At 44.2% G+C, this 14,071-nt stretch overlaps 1 protein-coding gene across 1 annotated transcript in view; it reads right to left on the bottom strand.

Annotated features, from left to right (window-relative positions):
* Positions 1–14,071, bottom strand: part of LOC146019754 (maltase-glucoamylase-like) — a 146,258-nt gene that overhangs the window by 55,168 nt on the left and 77,019 nt on the right. Inside the window, exons 18-28 of the mRNA XM_083152286.1 lie at positions 12,482–12,636; positions 11,984–12,068; positions 11,272–11,328; positions 10,489–10,613; positions 9,519–9,607; positions 8,730–8,779; positions 6,831–6,998; positions 4,149–4,310; positions 3,333–3,536; positions 1,706–1,863; positions 510–678 (exon numbers count right to left, since the gene is read on the bottom strand). Coding sequence (XP_083008412.1) covers positions 510–678; positions 1,706–1,863; positions 3,333–3,536; positions 4,149–4,310; positions 6,831–6,998; positions 8,730–8,779; positions 9,519–9,607; positions 10,489–10,613; positions 11,272–11,328; positions 11,984–12,068; positions 12,482–12,636 — 1,422 coding nt within the window. The remainder of the gene's footprint in view (positions 1–509; positions 679–1,705; positions 1,864–3,332; positions 3,537–4,148; positions 4,311–6,830; positions 6,999–8,729; positions 8,780–9,518; positions 9,608–10,488; positions 10,614–11,271; positions 11,329–11,983; positions 12,069–12,481; positions 12,637–14,071) is intronic.

Here is a 14,071-nt window from a genome sequence, read left to right as displayed (position 1 = left end):
CAATGCAAAGCTGGACCTGTTCCCAGTAGAGACAGGAAGTTCTCCAGAAATCCAATTCCACCCAAATATTGTGTATCCACTAAAAACCCATCCAGATCTTCCAAGGAGATCCTTTACGAATTCAAATTGGCTTGGATCTTTGGGTCGGAATTTAGATTTTAAATTCAAATATCGGGTTCTGGATTGCAGACAGTGTATGACTTTAGATGCTTTCATCAATTTGTTTCAATAATTATAATTTTAATGTATAGATTTTAAACTGAACCGATATGTGAATCCAAACACGAGGATGGATCCAGCGACAAAACCAAAACATGGGGTCGGCATATATCTCTAGTTCCCAGACACTCTTTTTGCAAGTGTGAATTGATGATGATGATAAGAAGCCAACTGTACATATCTGGAGACTAGTGGTGGGGGACTTTCTTATCCACAGGTGCAGGAACCCATATCACATATCTGCCCAACTAAAAATGATTATTTATGAATGATTGAATGTATATACTGACTCTTGGAGGCTGATCCTTAGGGAATAGGCCGATTGTTCTCCATCCCATATCATGCCGGAATGTTCTATGCTCAGTTTCCCCAAGTCCAAAGATATAATCTGACGGAAGCCGGGTGGAAATCTGAAGAAACATATCTTCGAAGGTCATTCCGGGTAAATAGGAATCCCAACTAAAGGAAACATCAAAATAATTATTATAGGTTGTTTATACAAATATCTACAGGTAAATGTAGATCCACAGTACATACATCACATAGCTAACTGGCCAGCGCTGCAAGACCTGAAGATCGGCAGCAAAGCAACGCGGCTCATCCTCCTGCCGCTCAACTCCCCCTTCCTGGCTGCTCCCTGCACCTTCCAGGGCTGTTGGTTTACACAACTAAGTAAGCAGCATCATTGCTGCTCCACAAGAGGGGGATTGAAGTGGAGGAAGATACAAGAATAATGATTATGATGATAAGAGGGATGAGTGAGTTGGATGAGCTGTACCTGATGTAATATGTATAAAGGGTTCTACTGTTTGGCATATTGTGCATAAGAGGCTCTACTGTGTTGCATAATATGTATAAGGTGCTCTAATGTGTGGCAAAATGTGTATAAGTGGCTCCTCTGTGGTGTAATCTGTATAAAGGGCTCTACTGTGTGGTGTATTGAGTATAAGGGGTACTACTGTGTGGTGTAATGTGATTAACGTATTCTACAGTGTGGCATAATGTGAATTGGTACTATTCTGTGGCTACACCCCTTCCCCATGAAGCCACACCAATATTGTTAGGTGTGCCTTTGGCATACAGCAGCCTCTTTTTTAATACAAGGAGTAGTGGCGCCAATTCTCTTTCTGTCACAATGCACTAAATTGTCTCGTTACAGCTCTGGTTGCAATATATCTATAAATCACAGCAGAGCATTGCATGGGAAAAAAAAGGACACAGATGAATTTAAGTGTTGCATATCACATTAATCTGAGCAGTCTCTTGGTGCATCCTAGTCCCAGCGCATTGCGACTAGGATGCATTTTTGCCTAGGAAAGACGCCAATCGCTAGTAGAGTTGCACGGCACCTGGTATGCCAAGAGGGCCTGCTTGTTACAGCAAAATTCAGTAACTCTTAAATTCAATGGTGGTCAAACTGTTCTGGAAAATAGTTCTCTTCTTAAAAATTTGGTACCCCTGGGAGTAGTTAGTCATTCTTACTTACACAACCGCGCGGTTGCTCTTCCGGATGATCTGTAGTCCGAACTTTCCATCTTTAACAACAACAACCTCATAAAGCCGCTCTTGCTCCGTACTGGTGGGACTGGCGGGTTTATTCAGGGGTACAGGAACCTCATATCTTTTGTTGTTAGGATCAAAGATCTAAGTAAGAAAAACCCAATAATATAAACTAGAATGCATGATTTCTTATATGAAACAGCCACTCAGAGCAGAGAACAACGGAATTAGGAGACCAAATAAATGTCTGTCTATGCAAAGGCACAGCAGATGCAACGTTGCATAAATTTTAAGAAAAAAAGGGCAGCACTTGGTTCAGAACCTCTGGGACACACCCGTAATTACTAATTTGGAAACTAGAAATTTTTGATTAGCTTAATGAACAAATAAATGTTGTTACTAGGTTAGAAAAAATTGGGCTTCTATTACCTCAAAATTAACTTTTTCATTTTTTTTGTCCACCCATAATGAAAAGTACTTATTTAAAAATGAAAAAAAAAAATAGCTTTTAACATTTTTTTTAATTAAGTGGCCTTACATTACTTTAACATAAATGTTTCTCCTTTTTTTATTACTTTTTGCTAAATGAAAAAAAAATAGCTTTTTCTAATTTAAAAAAATATTTAAGTCACTTCAAATTACCCCTAAATAATTATTTCTACTTTTTTTTACTTTTTGATTTGATTGGTTTAAATTGAAATAAAAAAATAAAAAAAATATTGCTCTGTAAAAAATTTTTTAATACAAAAGCATTTTAAAAGCACACAATTATAAGGTTATTTGGGCCATCAATGGATAACTATATTTTTATGAAACATTTATTTTATTATTTCTTAGGGTATGGATTTTTCTCCCTAAAAAATTTGGTGTTTCCTGAAAACGATATAAATAGAAAGTTCTACCCTTTGGCCCAATCAAAATATAATATTTCAACTGTATATTCAGTTTGGGCAGGCATTTAACTTGGTAAATTAGCAGAATCATAAAGGTCATGAAACGTTCTGTGCATGCAATGCTGAGTACATCGCACCCTTACTATGCAAAAGACTGTAGAAAAACAAGGGCATCTGAATTAGGGATAGACATGGTTGCAACAATGGTTGCCATTGATGGCGATACTGCAACTAGCCATCCATAGTAACAAACTGCGTGATGGATAACCATGCATCGAAAGTCTTAGCTATTTATGGTCATCCATTCTCGTTGACTGACTGGCCCATGGTCCAATCAGATTGTGGGGCAGGGCTTCAGGGTTGTGGCAGTGCAGAGCCATGCTCTGTGTCACGGCTCCTAGGGAAACCGGTTCTGCTGTGATATTGATGGAGGGAAACCATCTGGTTCTCCCCCATCGATGGCAAAAGTGTTCGACATCGTCATAAACCATCGATGATTTAGAATCATTGATGGTTGATGGCCATCCATAATTTAAATTAAAATTCTTTATCTGTTAATGCAAGGATTTTTTGGGGGAGAAAAGCAGGAAAGTAAAATGTTAATTTAGAAGATATACTACAGGGGGGGATGATAGAGCTATACACACTGGGGAAAGCGCTCTTTCCCACTGAGCCACCTGAAGTGAAGCATGTGCGCCCATCCCTAGCAATGTCCTTTACCTTGAACTGGAGCATGTGGTTCTCGTGGAAGGTTACCACCACCTGCAGCTTGTTGATGGCGGCGGCCGTACTGTAACGCTGCACCATTCTGGGGCCCAGGGATATATCCACGGTGATACCCGTATCTGTGGTTACTTCCTTCTCTACCACATAACCGTAGTCTAACGGATAGAAGCAGTACGGTGCGCCCGGGGTACTGGCAGCCTGGAATAGAGAACATCCTCAGTACGGTAATAGTCAGCAAACATCCCAAGTGAGAGAATGCAATCAATGACCATAGACATACACTGGGGGAGATGTACCAAGCCTCGGCGAGTGAGCAAGTACCAGCCAATCAGCTCCTAATTGCCATGTTGCAGACAGTCCTTGAAAAGTGACAGTAGGTGATTGCCTTGTGTTTTATCTCTCTCTTAGTACATCTGCCCTACTATGAGAGCACATCTTGCCCTAGATGTTTGAGTGATCTTATATTGCCCCCTATGCAGCGCCATAGCCGGGTAACACTGCTCTCCCTGCCAGACACTTGCCCCACCCGGCCTACATCATGTTATGAAGGGACCAGGAGAAGAACCCTGATGCTGCTCTCAGCCAGGTCTCCAGAATGGAGCCACACTGCCAAATGCAGGGCCCATGGGGCAAGGACTGGGGCAAATTTACAGGTGTAGATGGCAGGATCTACAGTGCCTAGGGCTACACCAAATGGTCGACATGCTGTAGGTCAACATTGGCAAAAGGTTGAAACAAGCCAACGATCAGATAGAGAGATTATTATAAGTATATTAGCCTCATTGTGCATTAATAATGCTATTGCCCCACCTGCCAGATGCAGCCACGGCTGATGCACTTCTGCTCACTAGCGTTAGGTTCCGGGTGACAATCAATCTTTTCTGAGTCTTCCTGATTACCGGATCCAAGCTGATCCCATTCCACAGTGTAAGACTGACCCAGCTCCAGCTGCAGACCGGTGATGTGCAGAACCTGCGGAACACGGGATACAGGCATTGAGGAGCCGCGCTCTGCAGTGATACATGGGCACTGTGGTAATAAGTGGGTTAGGATGCGGGGGGAGGGTTTGGATGTGGGGGAGGGTTAGGTTTAGACACTAAGGGGGAAGGTTAGGGATTGTATGCGGGGGGAGGCTTAGCGACTAAGGGGGAGGTAAGAATGCAGGGGTGGAACAGGATTAGGCACAAATGGGAAAGGTTAGGGTTAGGGTGTGGGAGTAGGGTTAGCTTTAGACACTAAGGGGGAAGGTTAGGGTTAGGGTGTGGGAGTAGGGTTAGGTTTAGACACTAAGGGGGAAGGTTAGGGTTAGGGTGTGGGAGTAGGGTTAGGTTTAGACACTAAGTGGGAAGGTTAGGGTTTGGATGCGGGGGGGGTTAGGGACTAAGGGGGGAGGTTAGGTATAGGCACTAAGTGGGAAAGTTAGGGTTTGGATGTGGGAGGAGGGTTAGGATGTGGGTGGAGGGTTAGGGATAGGCACTAAGATGGAAGGTTTGGGTTAGGATGCAGTGGGGGGAGGTTAGGATGTGGGGGAGGGTTAGGCACTAAGTGGGAAGGTTAGGGTTAGGATGCGGGGGGGTTAGGGACTAAGTGGGAAGGTTAGGGTTAGGGTGCGGGAGTATGGTTAGGTTTAGACACTAAGTGGGAAGGTTAGGATGCGGGGGGTAGGGACTAAGGGTGGAGGTTAGGCATAGGCACTAAGTGGGAAAATTAGGGTTTGGATGTGGGGGGGAGGGTTAGGATGTGGGGGGAGGGTTAGGGATAGGCACTAAGAGGGAAGGTTAGAGTTAGGATGCAGTGGGGGGAGGTTAGGATGCAAGGGAGGGTTAGGCACTAAGTGGGAAGGTTAGGGTTAGGATGCGGGGGGGTTAGGGACTAAGGGGGAAGGTTAGGGTTAGGGTGCAGGAGTAGGGTTAGGTTTAGACAAAGTGGGAAGGTTAGGATGCGGGGGAGGGTTAGGCACTAAGTGGGAAGGTAAGGGTCAGGATGCGGGGGGGGGTAGGGACTAAGGGGGAAGGTTAGGGTTAGGGTGCGGGAGTAGGGTTAGGTTTAGACAAAGTGGGAAGGTTAGGATGCGGGGGGCGGTAGGGACTAAGGGTGGAGGTTAGGTATAGGCACTAAGTGGGAAAGTTAGGGTTTGGATGTGGGGGGGAGGGTTAGGATGCAGTGGGGGGAGGTTAGGATGTAGGGGAGGGTTAGGCACTAAGTGGGAAGGTTAGGGTTAGGATGCGGGGGGGTGTTAGGGACTAAGGGGGAAGGTTAGGGTTAGGGTGCGGGAGTAGGGTTAAGTTTAGACACTAAGTGGGAAGGTTAGGGTTAGGATGCGGGGGGGGGTTAGGGACTAAGGGGGAGGTTAGGTATAGGCACTAAGTGGGAAAGTTAGGGTTTGGATGTGGGGGGAGGGTTAGGATGTGGGGGGAGGGTTAGGGATAGGCACTAAGAGGGAAGGTTAGGGTTAGGATGCAGTGGGGGGAGGTTAGGATGCGGGGGAGGGTTAGGCACGAAGTGGGAAGGTTAGGATTAGGATGCGGGGGGGTTAGGGACTAAGGGGGGAGGTTAGGTATAGGCACTAAGTGGGAAGGTTAGGGTTTGGATGTGGGGGGAGGGTTAGGATGTGGGGGGAGGGTTAGGGATAGGCACTAAGAGGGAAGGTTAGGGTTAGGATGCAGTGGGGGGAGGTTAGGATTCGGGGGAGGGTTAGGCACTAAGTGGGAAGGTTAGGGTTAGGATGCGGGGGGGTTAGGGAATAAGGGGGGAGGTTAGGGTTAGTATGCAGTGGGGGGAGGTTAGGATGCGGGGGAGGGTTAGGCACTAAGTGGAAAGGTTAGGGTTAGGATGCGGGGGGGGTTAGGTAATAAGGGGGGAGGTTAGGTATAGGCACTAAGTGGGAAGGTTAGGGTTTGGATGTGGGGGGAGGGTTAGGATGTGGGGGGAGGGTTAGGGATAGGCACTAAGGGGGAAGGTTAGGGTTAGGAAGCAGTGGGGGGAGGTTAGGATGCGGAGGAGGGTTAGGCACTAAGGGGGAAGGTTAGGGTTAGGATGCAGGGGTGGATCAGTATTAGGCACAAATGGGAAAGGTTAGGGTTAGGATGAGGGGGGAGGGTTAGGATTAGGAACTACAGAAGAAGGAACAGGGTTGGGCTGAATGGGAAGGAGGGCTAGGGTTTGGGGGTAGGGGGAGAGGTATTTGAATTAGTGGGATGCCTCTGTCAGCCTTCGGAACTATAGTCTTATGGGTAAAATATTCAATTGAGTGGGTACCATGTAAGTCACTGGGGGTGTGAGTAATGCCAGCCTGACCCAGGGGCTGGGTGATACCTGGTTTCTCGTAGCATTGGGAGCATTTCCCAGATTCCATTCTACATTGTATCTATTTCATGCATTCTACACGGAAGGAGCTCCACATGCGTGGAATAGGAAGGGGATCATGTGACAGAAGGAAAGATGCCATTGGATGAAGGAGACAGACACCTGAGATACCGTGATGACACCCACCTGGTAATGATCATATGTAAAGGAATGACCCGAGGGTTGCACAACGCCATCTTTCCGTACTGTCACCCCTCTGCTGCCCCTGGGGAGGCCAAGGATTTTTATTTCTTCAAACTTCAGATTGTTGGGGTCCGTATATGCCGCCCTGGTCGCCTCCAGTCTCAGAATATTCTGAAACACAAAGATTAACTCGATCCCCATAGAATGCACTGAGTACAACAGACATTAATATAGATGTGTAACACGGGGAAAGGCGAATTGGGAAAATACCAGTGCACAAGCCTCTCGCACAATTGTATGGAGATCACAATAATGTTTTATGGTTTGTTAGTCCGCATTAAAGATTGGTTGGTACCTCAGTATCTGTTATTAAATTGTGGAGGTGCTCCCCAGAGAGTGAAGGTGGGCATACATCGAGCCAATTTGGTCCGATTTCGGACGATTGCGATCAATCGGCCCGTTAAATCGGACCAAATCGTTTCTTCATGACATGGCGTCGGGTCCGGAATGATCATCAGTGTCCACTGTGTCCAGTTTAAAACTTTAAAATAGCATGTCAAATGACTGCCCGGCTAATGATTGGCTGAGATAGAGCACTCCCAGCCAATCAGTGGCCTCCCTCTGCAGCCGCTGATTGGCTGAGAGTGCTCTATCTCAGCCAATCAAAAGCCGGAGAGTCATTTGACACATTATTTTAAAGATATAATAGCCGCTGCTGCTACCCGCCCGCTGCGGCGCTGGACAGTGAGTCTGATTAACGCTGCTGCCCCACTCCTTCCTCCCCAGCCGGCCACTCATTTGAGAGCCGCCGCCACCGCCGCTGCCCGCCCCCACTGCTCCTCACCGCCCTGCAGCTCCCTGTTATTTATCACATGTAAAAAAAGGCACCTCAAGTCCTAATAGTATGTGAGCCTCCCGGGGAGCTGCCAGGCGGCTCGGAGGAGAATTGGGTCCGACTTGTCCTTAGGACAAGTCGGCTCTATGTATGGGGGCCTTAAGAATTATTAGTAGAATTAGAAAGAGAAGAAAAGTACTTTTTGGGGAGCACAACTTTGTTAGTATTTATAAAACTTAACTTTGATTCGATTAAAGTAAGAAAATACCTACACACACACACACACACACACACACACACACACACACCAACAAACAATTAACATATACAGTGATGTCAATATGGTCACTAAAAAAACGCATCATATTCAGGATTTTTTTCTTATTATGGCAGTAGCACACTGTATGCAGTTAGGCGAATAAGTTTCCAAGCAAATTTGTGACATATATGAAAAGATATATGTATTAAACAATGTATTAAGTGTACAAATATTAATCAACATAACCGTGTTTATAAAAGGTATATACAAGTTGATTTCAAACTATTTCACCTTAAATTTCAGATACTCATTCTCTCAATATTTGATCAATTTCATATTTAAGTAAAATTACTGACATTTAGGCATATCAAAAATGTGAATCTATGATAAGAACTTGGATCCTAAATACATAATGAGAGTACTTTTCTTCTCTTTCTAATTGTATGAATATAGACGTCTCATTGCAGATCGTACATCTGTAGAGGTTTCCGCTTGTTCCGCAGAGATTGCTGCGCTAATGTTCTTCTCTACAGTTCTATATGGCAGAGGTGTTACAGTGACCTGCACGGAAGTCCTCGTACATGGTATCTTCCAGTGTTCTTATTCAACTTGATAAAGTTGCACTTTTATTGAATACCGTAGGTATCGGGAGCCTGCATATCCCAGGAAGTTACAAGTTGAGCGCTTTTGAAGTGAACACCCAGTTGAATAAATCCCATAGTGTTTGATTGGACCCCATATGTAATCCTTATGTTGGTCTAACCACATACAAACAAATGTTTTTTGGATTTAGTTGACAAATACTTACATTGGTAACAGAGAAGCTATATAAAATATAGGTGCCTGATTCTATGGTGCCTGGGGAAATCAAAAAAGAAACAAAATGGGAATAATCCCGTCAGATTAATACAGTGATATGTAATATCATGTCCATAAAGTTTGTCATATATGCATTGAAGGTTGACCTCTATTTTTAATAATATTAATATTCTGTGGGTTTTTAATATTTAAACATAGCGGTTTTCTTACTTTTACTATGATCTCCGACCTCTGATGTTAAAGAGAAAATGCCACCAAGCACCTGGTATTGGTGATTAATTACAAAATACAAGGCTCTAGAAGCTGACCCAAAAATATAATAAAAAATATCCAAATAAATCCCCATCAAAGAGAAAGTCTCAGATACAGTATGTAATGTTTCACGTATTTACCTGGTAAATTGAAAATATTTAATTTGCCTTATTATTACTTTATTTATTTCTGAATATCTGTTCGTCCATAGACATACACTGTGTATAAATGCAAAAAGGAAAAGAAAAAAGATGAAATATTGAGACGCCAATCTGTTGTCCGTTTTATTTCTTGTTTGAAGTATTGTGTGTTTGGAGTATGGAGCGCATTAGACAATAGAGAGTTTGATTAATTATTATACTGTTGAGTTGAAAACCTCTATGGGGGGAATTCAGTGTGCTGTTATGTAATTAGTTTTATATATTATTTTGAGATGTTTTATATAATTGTAATAATATTGAAATCATATAATAATTCATAATTTCTTGCAGCTACAAGACGGAACACAGCAATTATTTGCATATACCTCTAGATTCTAGGTCATCCCAGTAGAACTCCCCCTTGGCAGACTTGGTATCATCCAGCGCAATTATAAGTCCAAGAGGATTTTTACGACTGAAACATATGGATAGTAAAAAAGTAATAAACCAAAATGCAAGTTATATGATATATAAATATATAAACATATTTATTTCCAAACAAGGGAGGAATAAGCATAGATACTGTATAGCGTGTTTTAAATGAAAACTGATTTAACGGTACATACTGCAGCTGCTATGGGGCTAGGAGCTGAGGGGGCCCCACCTTCAAGGTCTCTCCTGGGAGCTAAGCAGGGAGCTTTTGTCTCCCACTATGTCACTCTACACTGTCCCAGGGAGACTATACACTTGCTCAGTAGGGATCTCATCTGCCATCTTGGGAAAGGACATGAAGCCCCCCTTCCCGGAGAACAGGAAGACTAGTAGCGCACAATTATTTCAACAAACCCAAGTTACTAATTGAGCCATCGCAGAAGATCTCATCATCCGCATCATCGCCTGCATCTATACTGATCATATCACCATCCCACATGTCTTACCTGACATCCGGTGGGTTAGGGTTTCTAGAGAACCGCACAGCTCGAATTATAATGACTGAATGAGACAAGTATACTGAGAATAGGAGACAGAAGATCTGGGGTGAGAGTTAATAGAATGAGAGAATCAAAAAAGTGAGATTTGGGAAGAAATCTCCATTTTTTTTTTAAAGCGGCAATCATTTACACCTAGATTTACAACTGGTTTTGCAGTGTAAATGATTGCCGCTTTAAAAAACCTGGAGATTTCTCACCAAATCTCTCACTTTCTGAATCTCATAATCCTATTAAATCTCACCCCTGGTGTAGGAAGCCGTGTTACACCTATCCTGCAGGTGCACCATAATAATAGCATTGTGCAATCTCTGGGATAGGCGATAGGGCCGCAGGCTAGTTACATACTATATGTGGCTGTTCCCACCTGTACTCCGTGGTGCGGGCCGGCTTCTGCGTGGGGAAGATGCAGCCTCCCCTCAGGTGTAATCCCAGCTTGTCTGCCGGCAGGTACATGGTCACACGCTGCTTTCTGGATGAGGACTTCTCCCCCTGTGAGGACGATCAGGGGACATTATTACAGTATCAGTAGTACCTTCCTGACTGTGGTAATGATGATAAATAATGATACATTTCTGATTCCTCTATCAGCAGTGTGCACTGATTTTTGCATTCTAGAATATCTCCATGGAATTAGAGAGTTAATTCAGGTTGTTGGATGAGGGGACGAGTGTGTCATATACTAGAGATTCAACAATACTACAATCAGATACATCCATGTGTCAGAGCTACAGTATCCACGTGTCAGAGCTACAGTATCCACGTGTCAGAGCTACAGTATCCACGTGTCGGAGCAGATGCTGAGGCCAGAGCGGAGCACCGTTACCTCTGTACGGGATGGGAGGGAGCGTCAGGGGAGGAGCCGAGAGAGTCAGCGAGGGGGCGGGGCGCACATGCAGGTTAGTGATAGGAATTATTATTTGGTGGCCAGTTGTGCTGCTCCCTGCCCCCGGCGGCACCCTAAGGAAAACATCAGCCTACTGGCGGTTCAGCACCTTCTGTGTGCATTACGTCCTACAAGGGCGCCTCAGAGTCATCCTTCATTTTGTGATAGACTCAGGGGCCCCTCAGGTTGTGGAGCCCAGCTAGAGCTGGCCCTGCCTAAAGTTCCATGCTAAATGACTTCATATGAATGGAAGTGGTCACTTACTGTTTCATAGTCGTACCACACGGCGTCAGGGATGTAGGCGGACACATATTCCGAGTTCTAGATGTGTAAAGTAACAGAGACAATTATATAAGACAGTTATTGTGTTTCTTCTTTCCACACTGTACAATACGGAGCGTGTAAATGGTTACATGTAAGTAAGCACAGAGTATTACAGCAGTCTGCATTGTAGGTTAGTAGGTGATTGGAGTCAGGATGAAAAATGGTATTTCCAGAGGATTAGCTGCATTCTCCATATACCGTAAGCTCCAGAAATCATTACTTTCAGAGCTTGTACCCAATAGGCGATGACATCTGTAGACTATGGGCTTCTCTCCAAGGACCCCCCCCCCCCCAATCCTCACGGCTCACACTACTGACCTTATAAAGGAATGCCCAGGAATATATATTGCATTACACGATTGCTGAATAAAGGAAGCGAACTGCGTCCACCCTTTGGCCCACTTTACCGTTTCCGAGTCAATGTGGAAAACATGAAAAAGTCCCACAAATAGTGAAAGCAAAAATGGTAAAAAACTCATGGTGACCGATTCTCGTGTCGACTACTACTTCAACCTTTTTCTTGTGTTCACATTCTGGCAATGTCGATCATATGACGTTGAATTACCATCTGGATCTTTAACAGGAGCTGCTACAACGTCAGAATAAGGTTCTAGTTTTTCTTTTCTTTTTTCTTTTAAACTAGTTTACATACCGGATTTAGAACGGGGGTAATCAGAAGACCAGATCCCCATAAGAATTGCTGATCTATTGCCCAGGTCTGGCTGTCGGAGTAGAATCTAGAACAGAGATTATTATTATTATTATTATTATTATTATTATACACACCCACATCATACTTCAACTGAATGTCATTATAAATGTGTACAAACCAATGTCAGGCTACTTAGCGGTCTATTTACTAAGCCTGGGAAGGAGATAAATTAGCAACTAATCAGTTTCTGTCATTTTTCAAACACAGCCTGTATTATGGCAGCTAGGAGCTGATTGGCTGGGACTCTTTCTCTGCCCAAGGCTTAGTAAATAGGACCCATAGTTCTCTAATAATCTGCCTATAATCTACATTGTGCAACATACTGTATAATGTGCTAAGAAAAATCCTTTATCCTAAGCACCGTTACTGTGATATGTATCTAATACCCTCATTATAAGCGCACAGCATTTCCTTAGAATATTTATAATGGTGACTTACTCATGCAGCAGCGGCCGGACCACCGTCTCCCCCCTAGTGTGCGCTCTGTAGAACAGAGTATAGAGGTATGGCAGCAGGGTGTAGCGGATGTTCAGGTAATGTCTCGATGAGCGGACGAGCAGGGAATCTGCACCGTAGGAAGCCGGGTCCTGCGACTGAGACATAAAGTAATGGTTACATAACAGTGTAATATATCTGTCACTTGTGATACAATTCTTCCAGGATTCTCGGGTTCTCCCTTCTCTGGGACTTTGTGGGCGCTGTCCTGAACATACAAGTCACCCTCAGACTTTTCTACTGAGCAATGAACCGTTCACATGGAAAAGTATCACTGCATACATACATACTGTACATACATACATACATACATACATATATAGATACATACATACACATATATCATAATATAAAATATATTATTATTGTGTTATACTATTGTATAGAGATCTGGTTAGAATCCCAGCGATTGGGATACCAGCAATCAGAATAGTAATGCTGGCATCCCAACTAGAAGCCAGAAGATCGGCGCCAAATTCCCAACGATGAGGATGCCAATGAGAGAATCTCAACTACCTGCATCTGAGCGTAAGTCACAGGGTAAGTTAGGCCAGAAGGTGAAGGAAGGTTAGGGTTGGGCACTAGAGGGGAGGGTTAGGCAGCGGGGTAGGAAGGTTAGGGTTTGGCAGTAGAGGGGAGGGTAAGGAAGCGGGGTAAGAAGGTTAGGCTTGGGCAGTAGAGGGGAGGGTTAGGCAGTGGTGTAGGAAGGTTAGGGTTGGGCAATAGAGGGGAGGGTTAGGCAGCGGGGTAGGAAGTTTAGGGTTGGGCACTAGAGGGGAGGGTTAGGCAGCGGGGTAGGAAGTTTAGGGTTGGGCACTCGAGGGGAGGGTTAGGCCTCGGGTTAGGAAAGTTAGAGTTGGGTACTAGCCGGAGGGTTAATCAGCAGAGTAGGAAGCTTAGGCTTGGGCAGTAGAGGGGATAGTTAGGCAGTGGTGTAGGAAGTTTAGGGTTGGGCACTAGAGGGGAGGGTTAGGCAGCGGGGTAGGAAGGTTAGGGTTGGGCACTAGAGGGGAGGGTTAGGCAGCGGGGTAGGAAGGTTAAGGTTGGGCACTAGAGGGGAGGGTTAGGAAGGTTAAGGCTATATGAAACTATTGCAACAAATTTGATACAATTTAGAGTATCTCTCAGCACACATAGTACAACAATTGTTTCCAATCTGCTGTCTGAACTTTCTGTATTTGACAGGAAGCTATAAACCCTGATTTAGTGTTATCATAGTGAGTGCTTGGTGTGCAACTACGGCTGCCAATTGTGCTTAATCAGCTAGATTGAACATTTATGATTTACAAAACAACTGCCATTGAACTATGAAATGACACTATTCTCTGCAATACCAAAAGTAACAGAGAGAGTGACAGAGAGTGACAGGGAATACTTTCAGAAAAGCAGAAGTTACTACCTTGACCTATCACTTCACACTGAGAGTAATTGGCTGAGTGTCTCTCATCCGGCATTTGAGGCAATCAATGCTGATGCCCGACAGCAGAACATTCTATACCTCATATTACCTCAGACCCCTTTTCTTACAGACAG

This window comes from Crinia signifera, chromosome 7 (genome assembly GCF_055691185.1).
Source record: "Crinia signifera chromosome 7, ASM5569118v1, whole genome shotgun sequence".
NCBI lineage: Eukaryota > Metazoa > Chordata > Amphibia > Anura > Myobatrachidae > Crinia > Crinia signifera.
The sequence above is the reverse complement of the archived record's forward strand: the minus strand, read 5'-3'. Positions and strand labels throughout refer to the sequence as shown.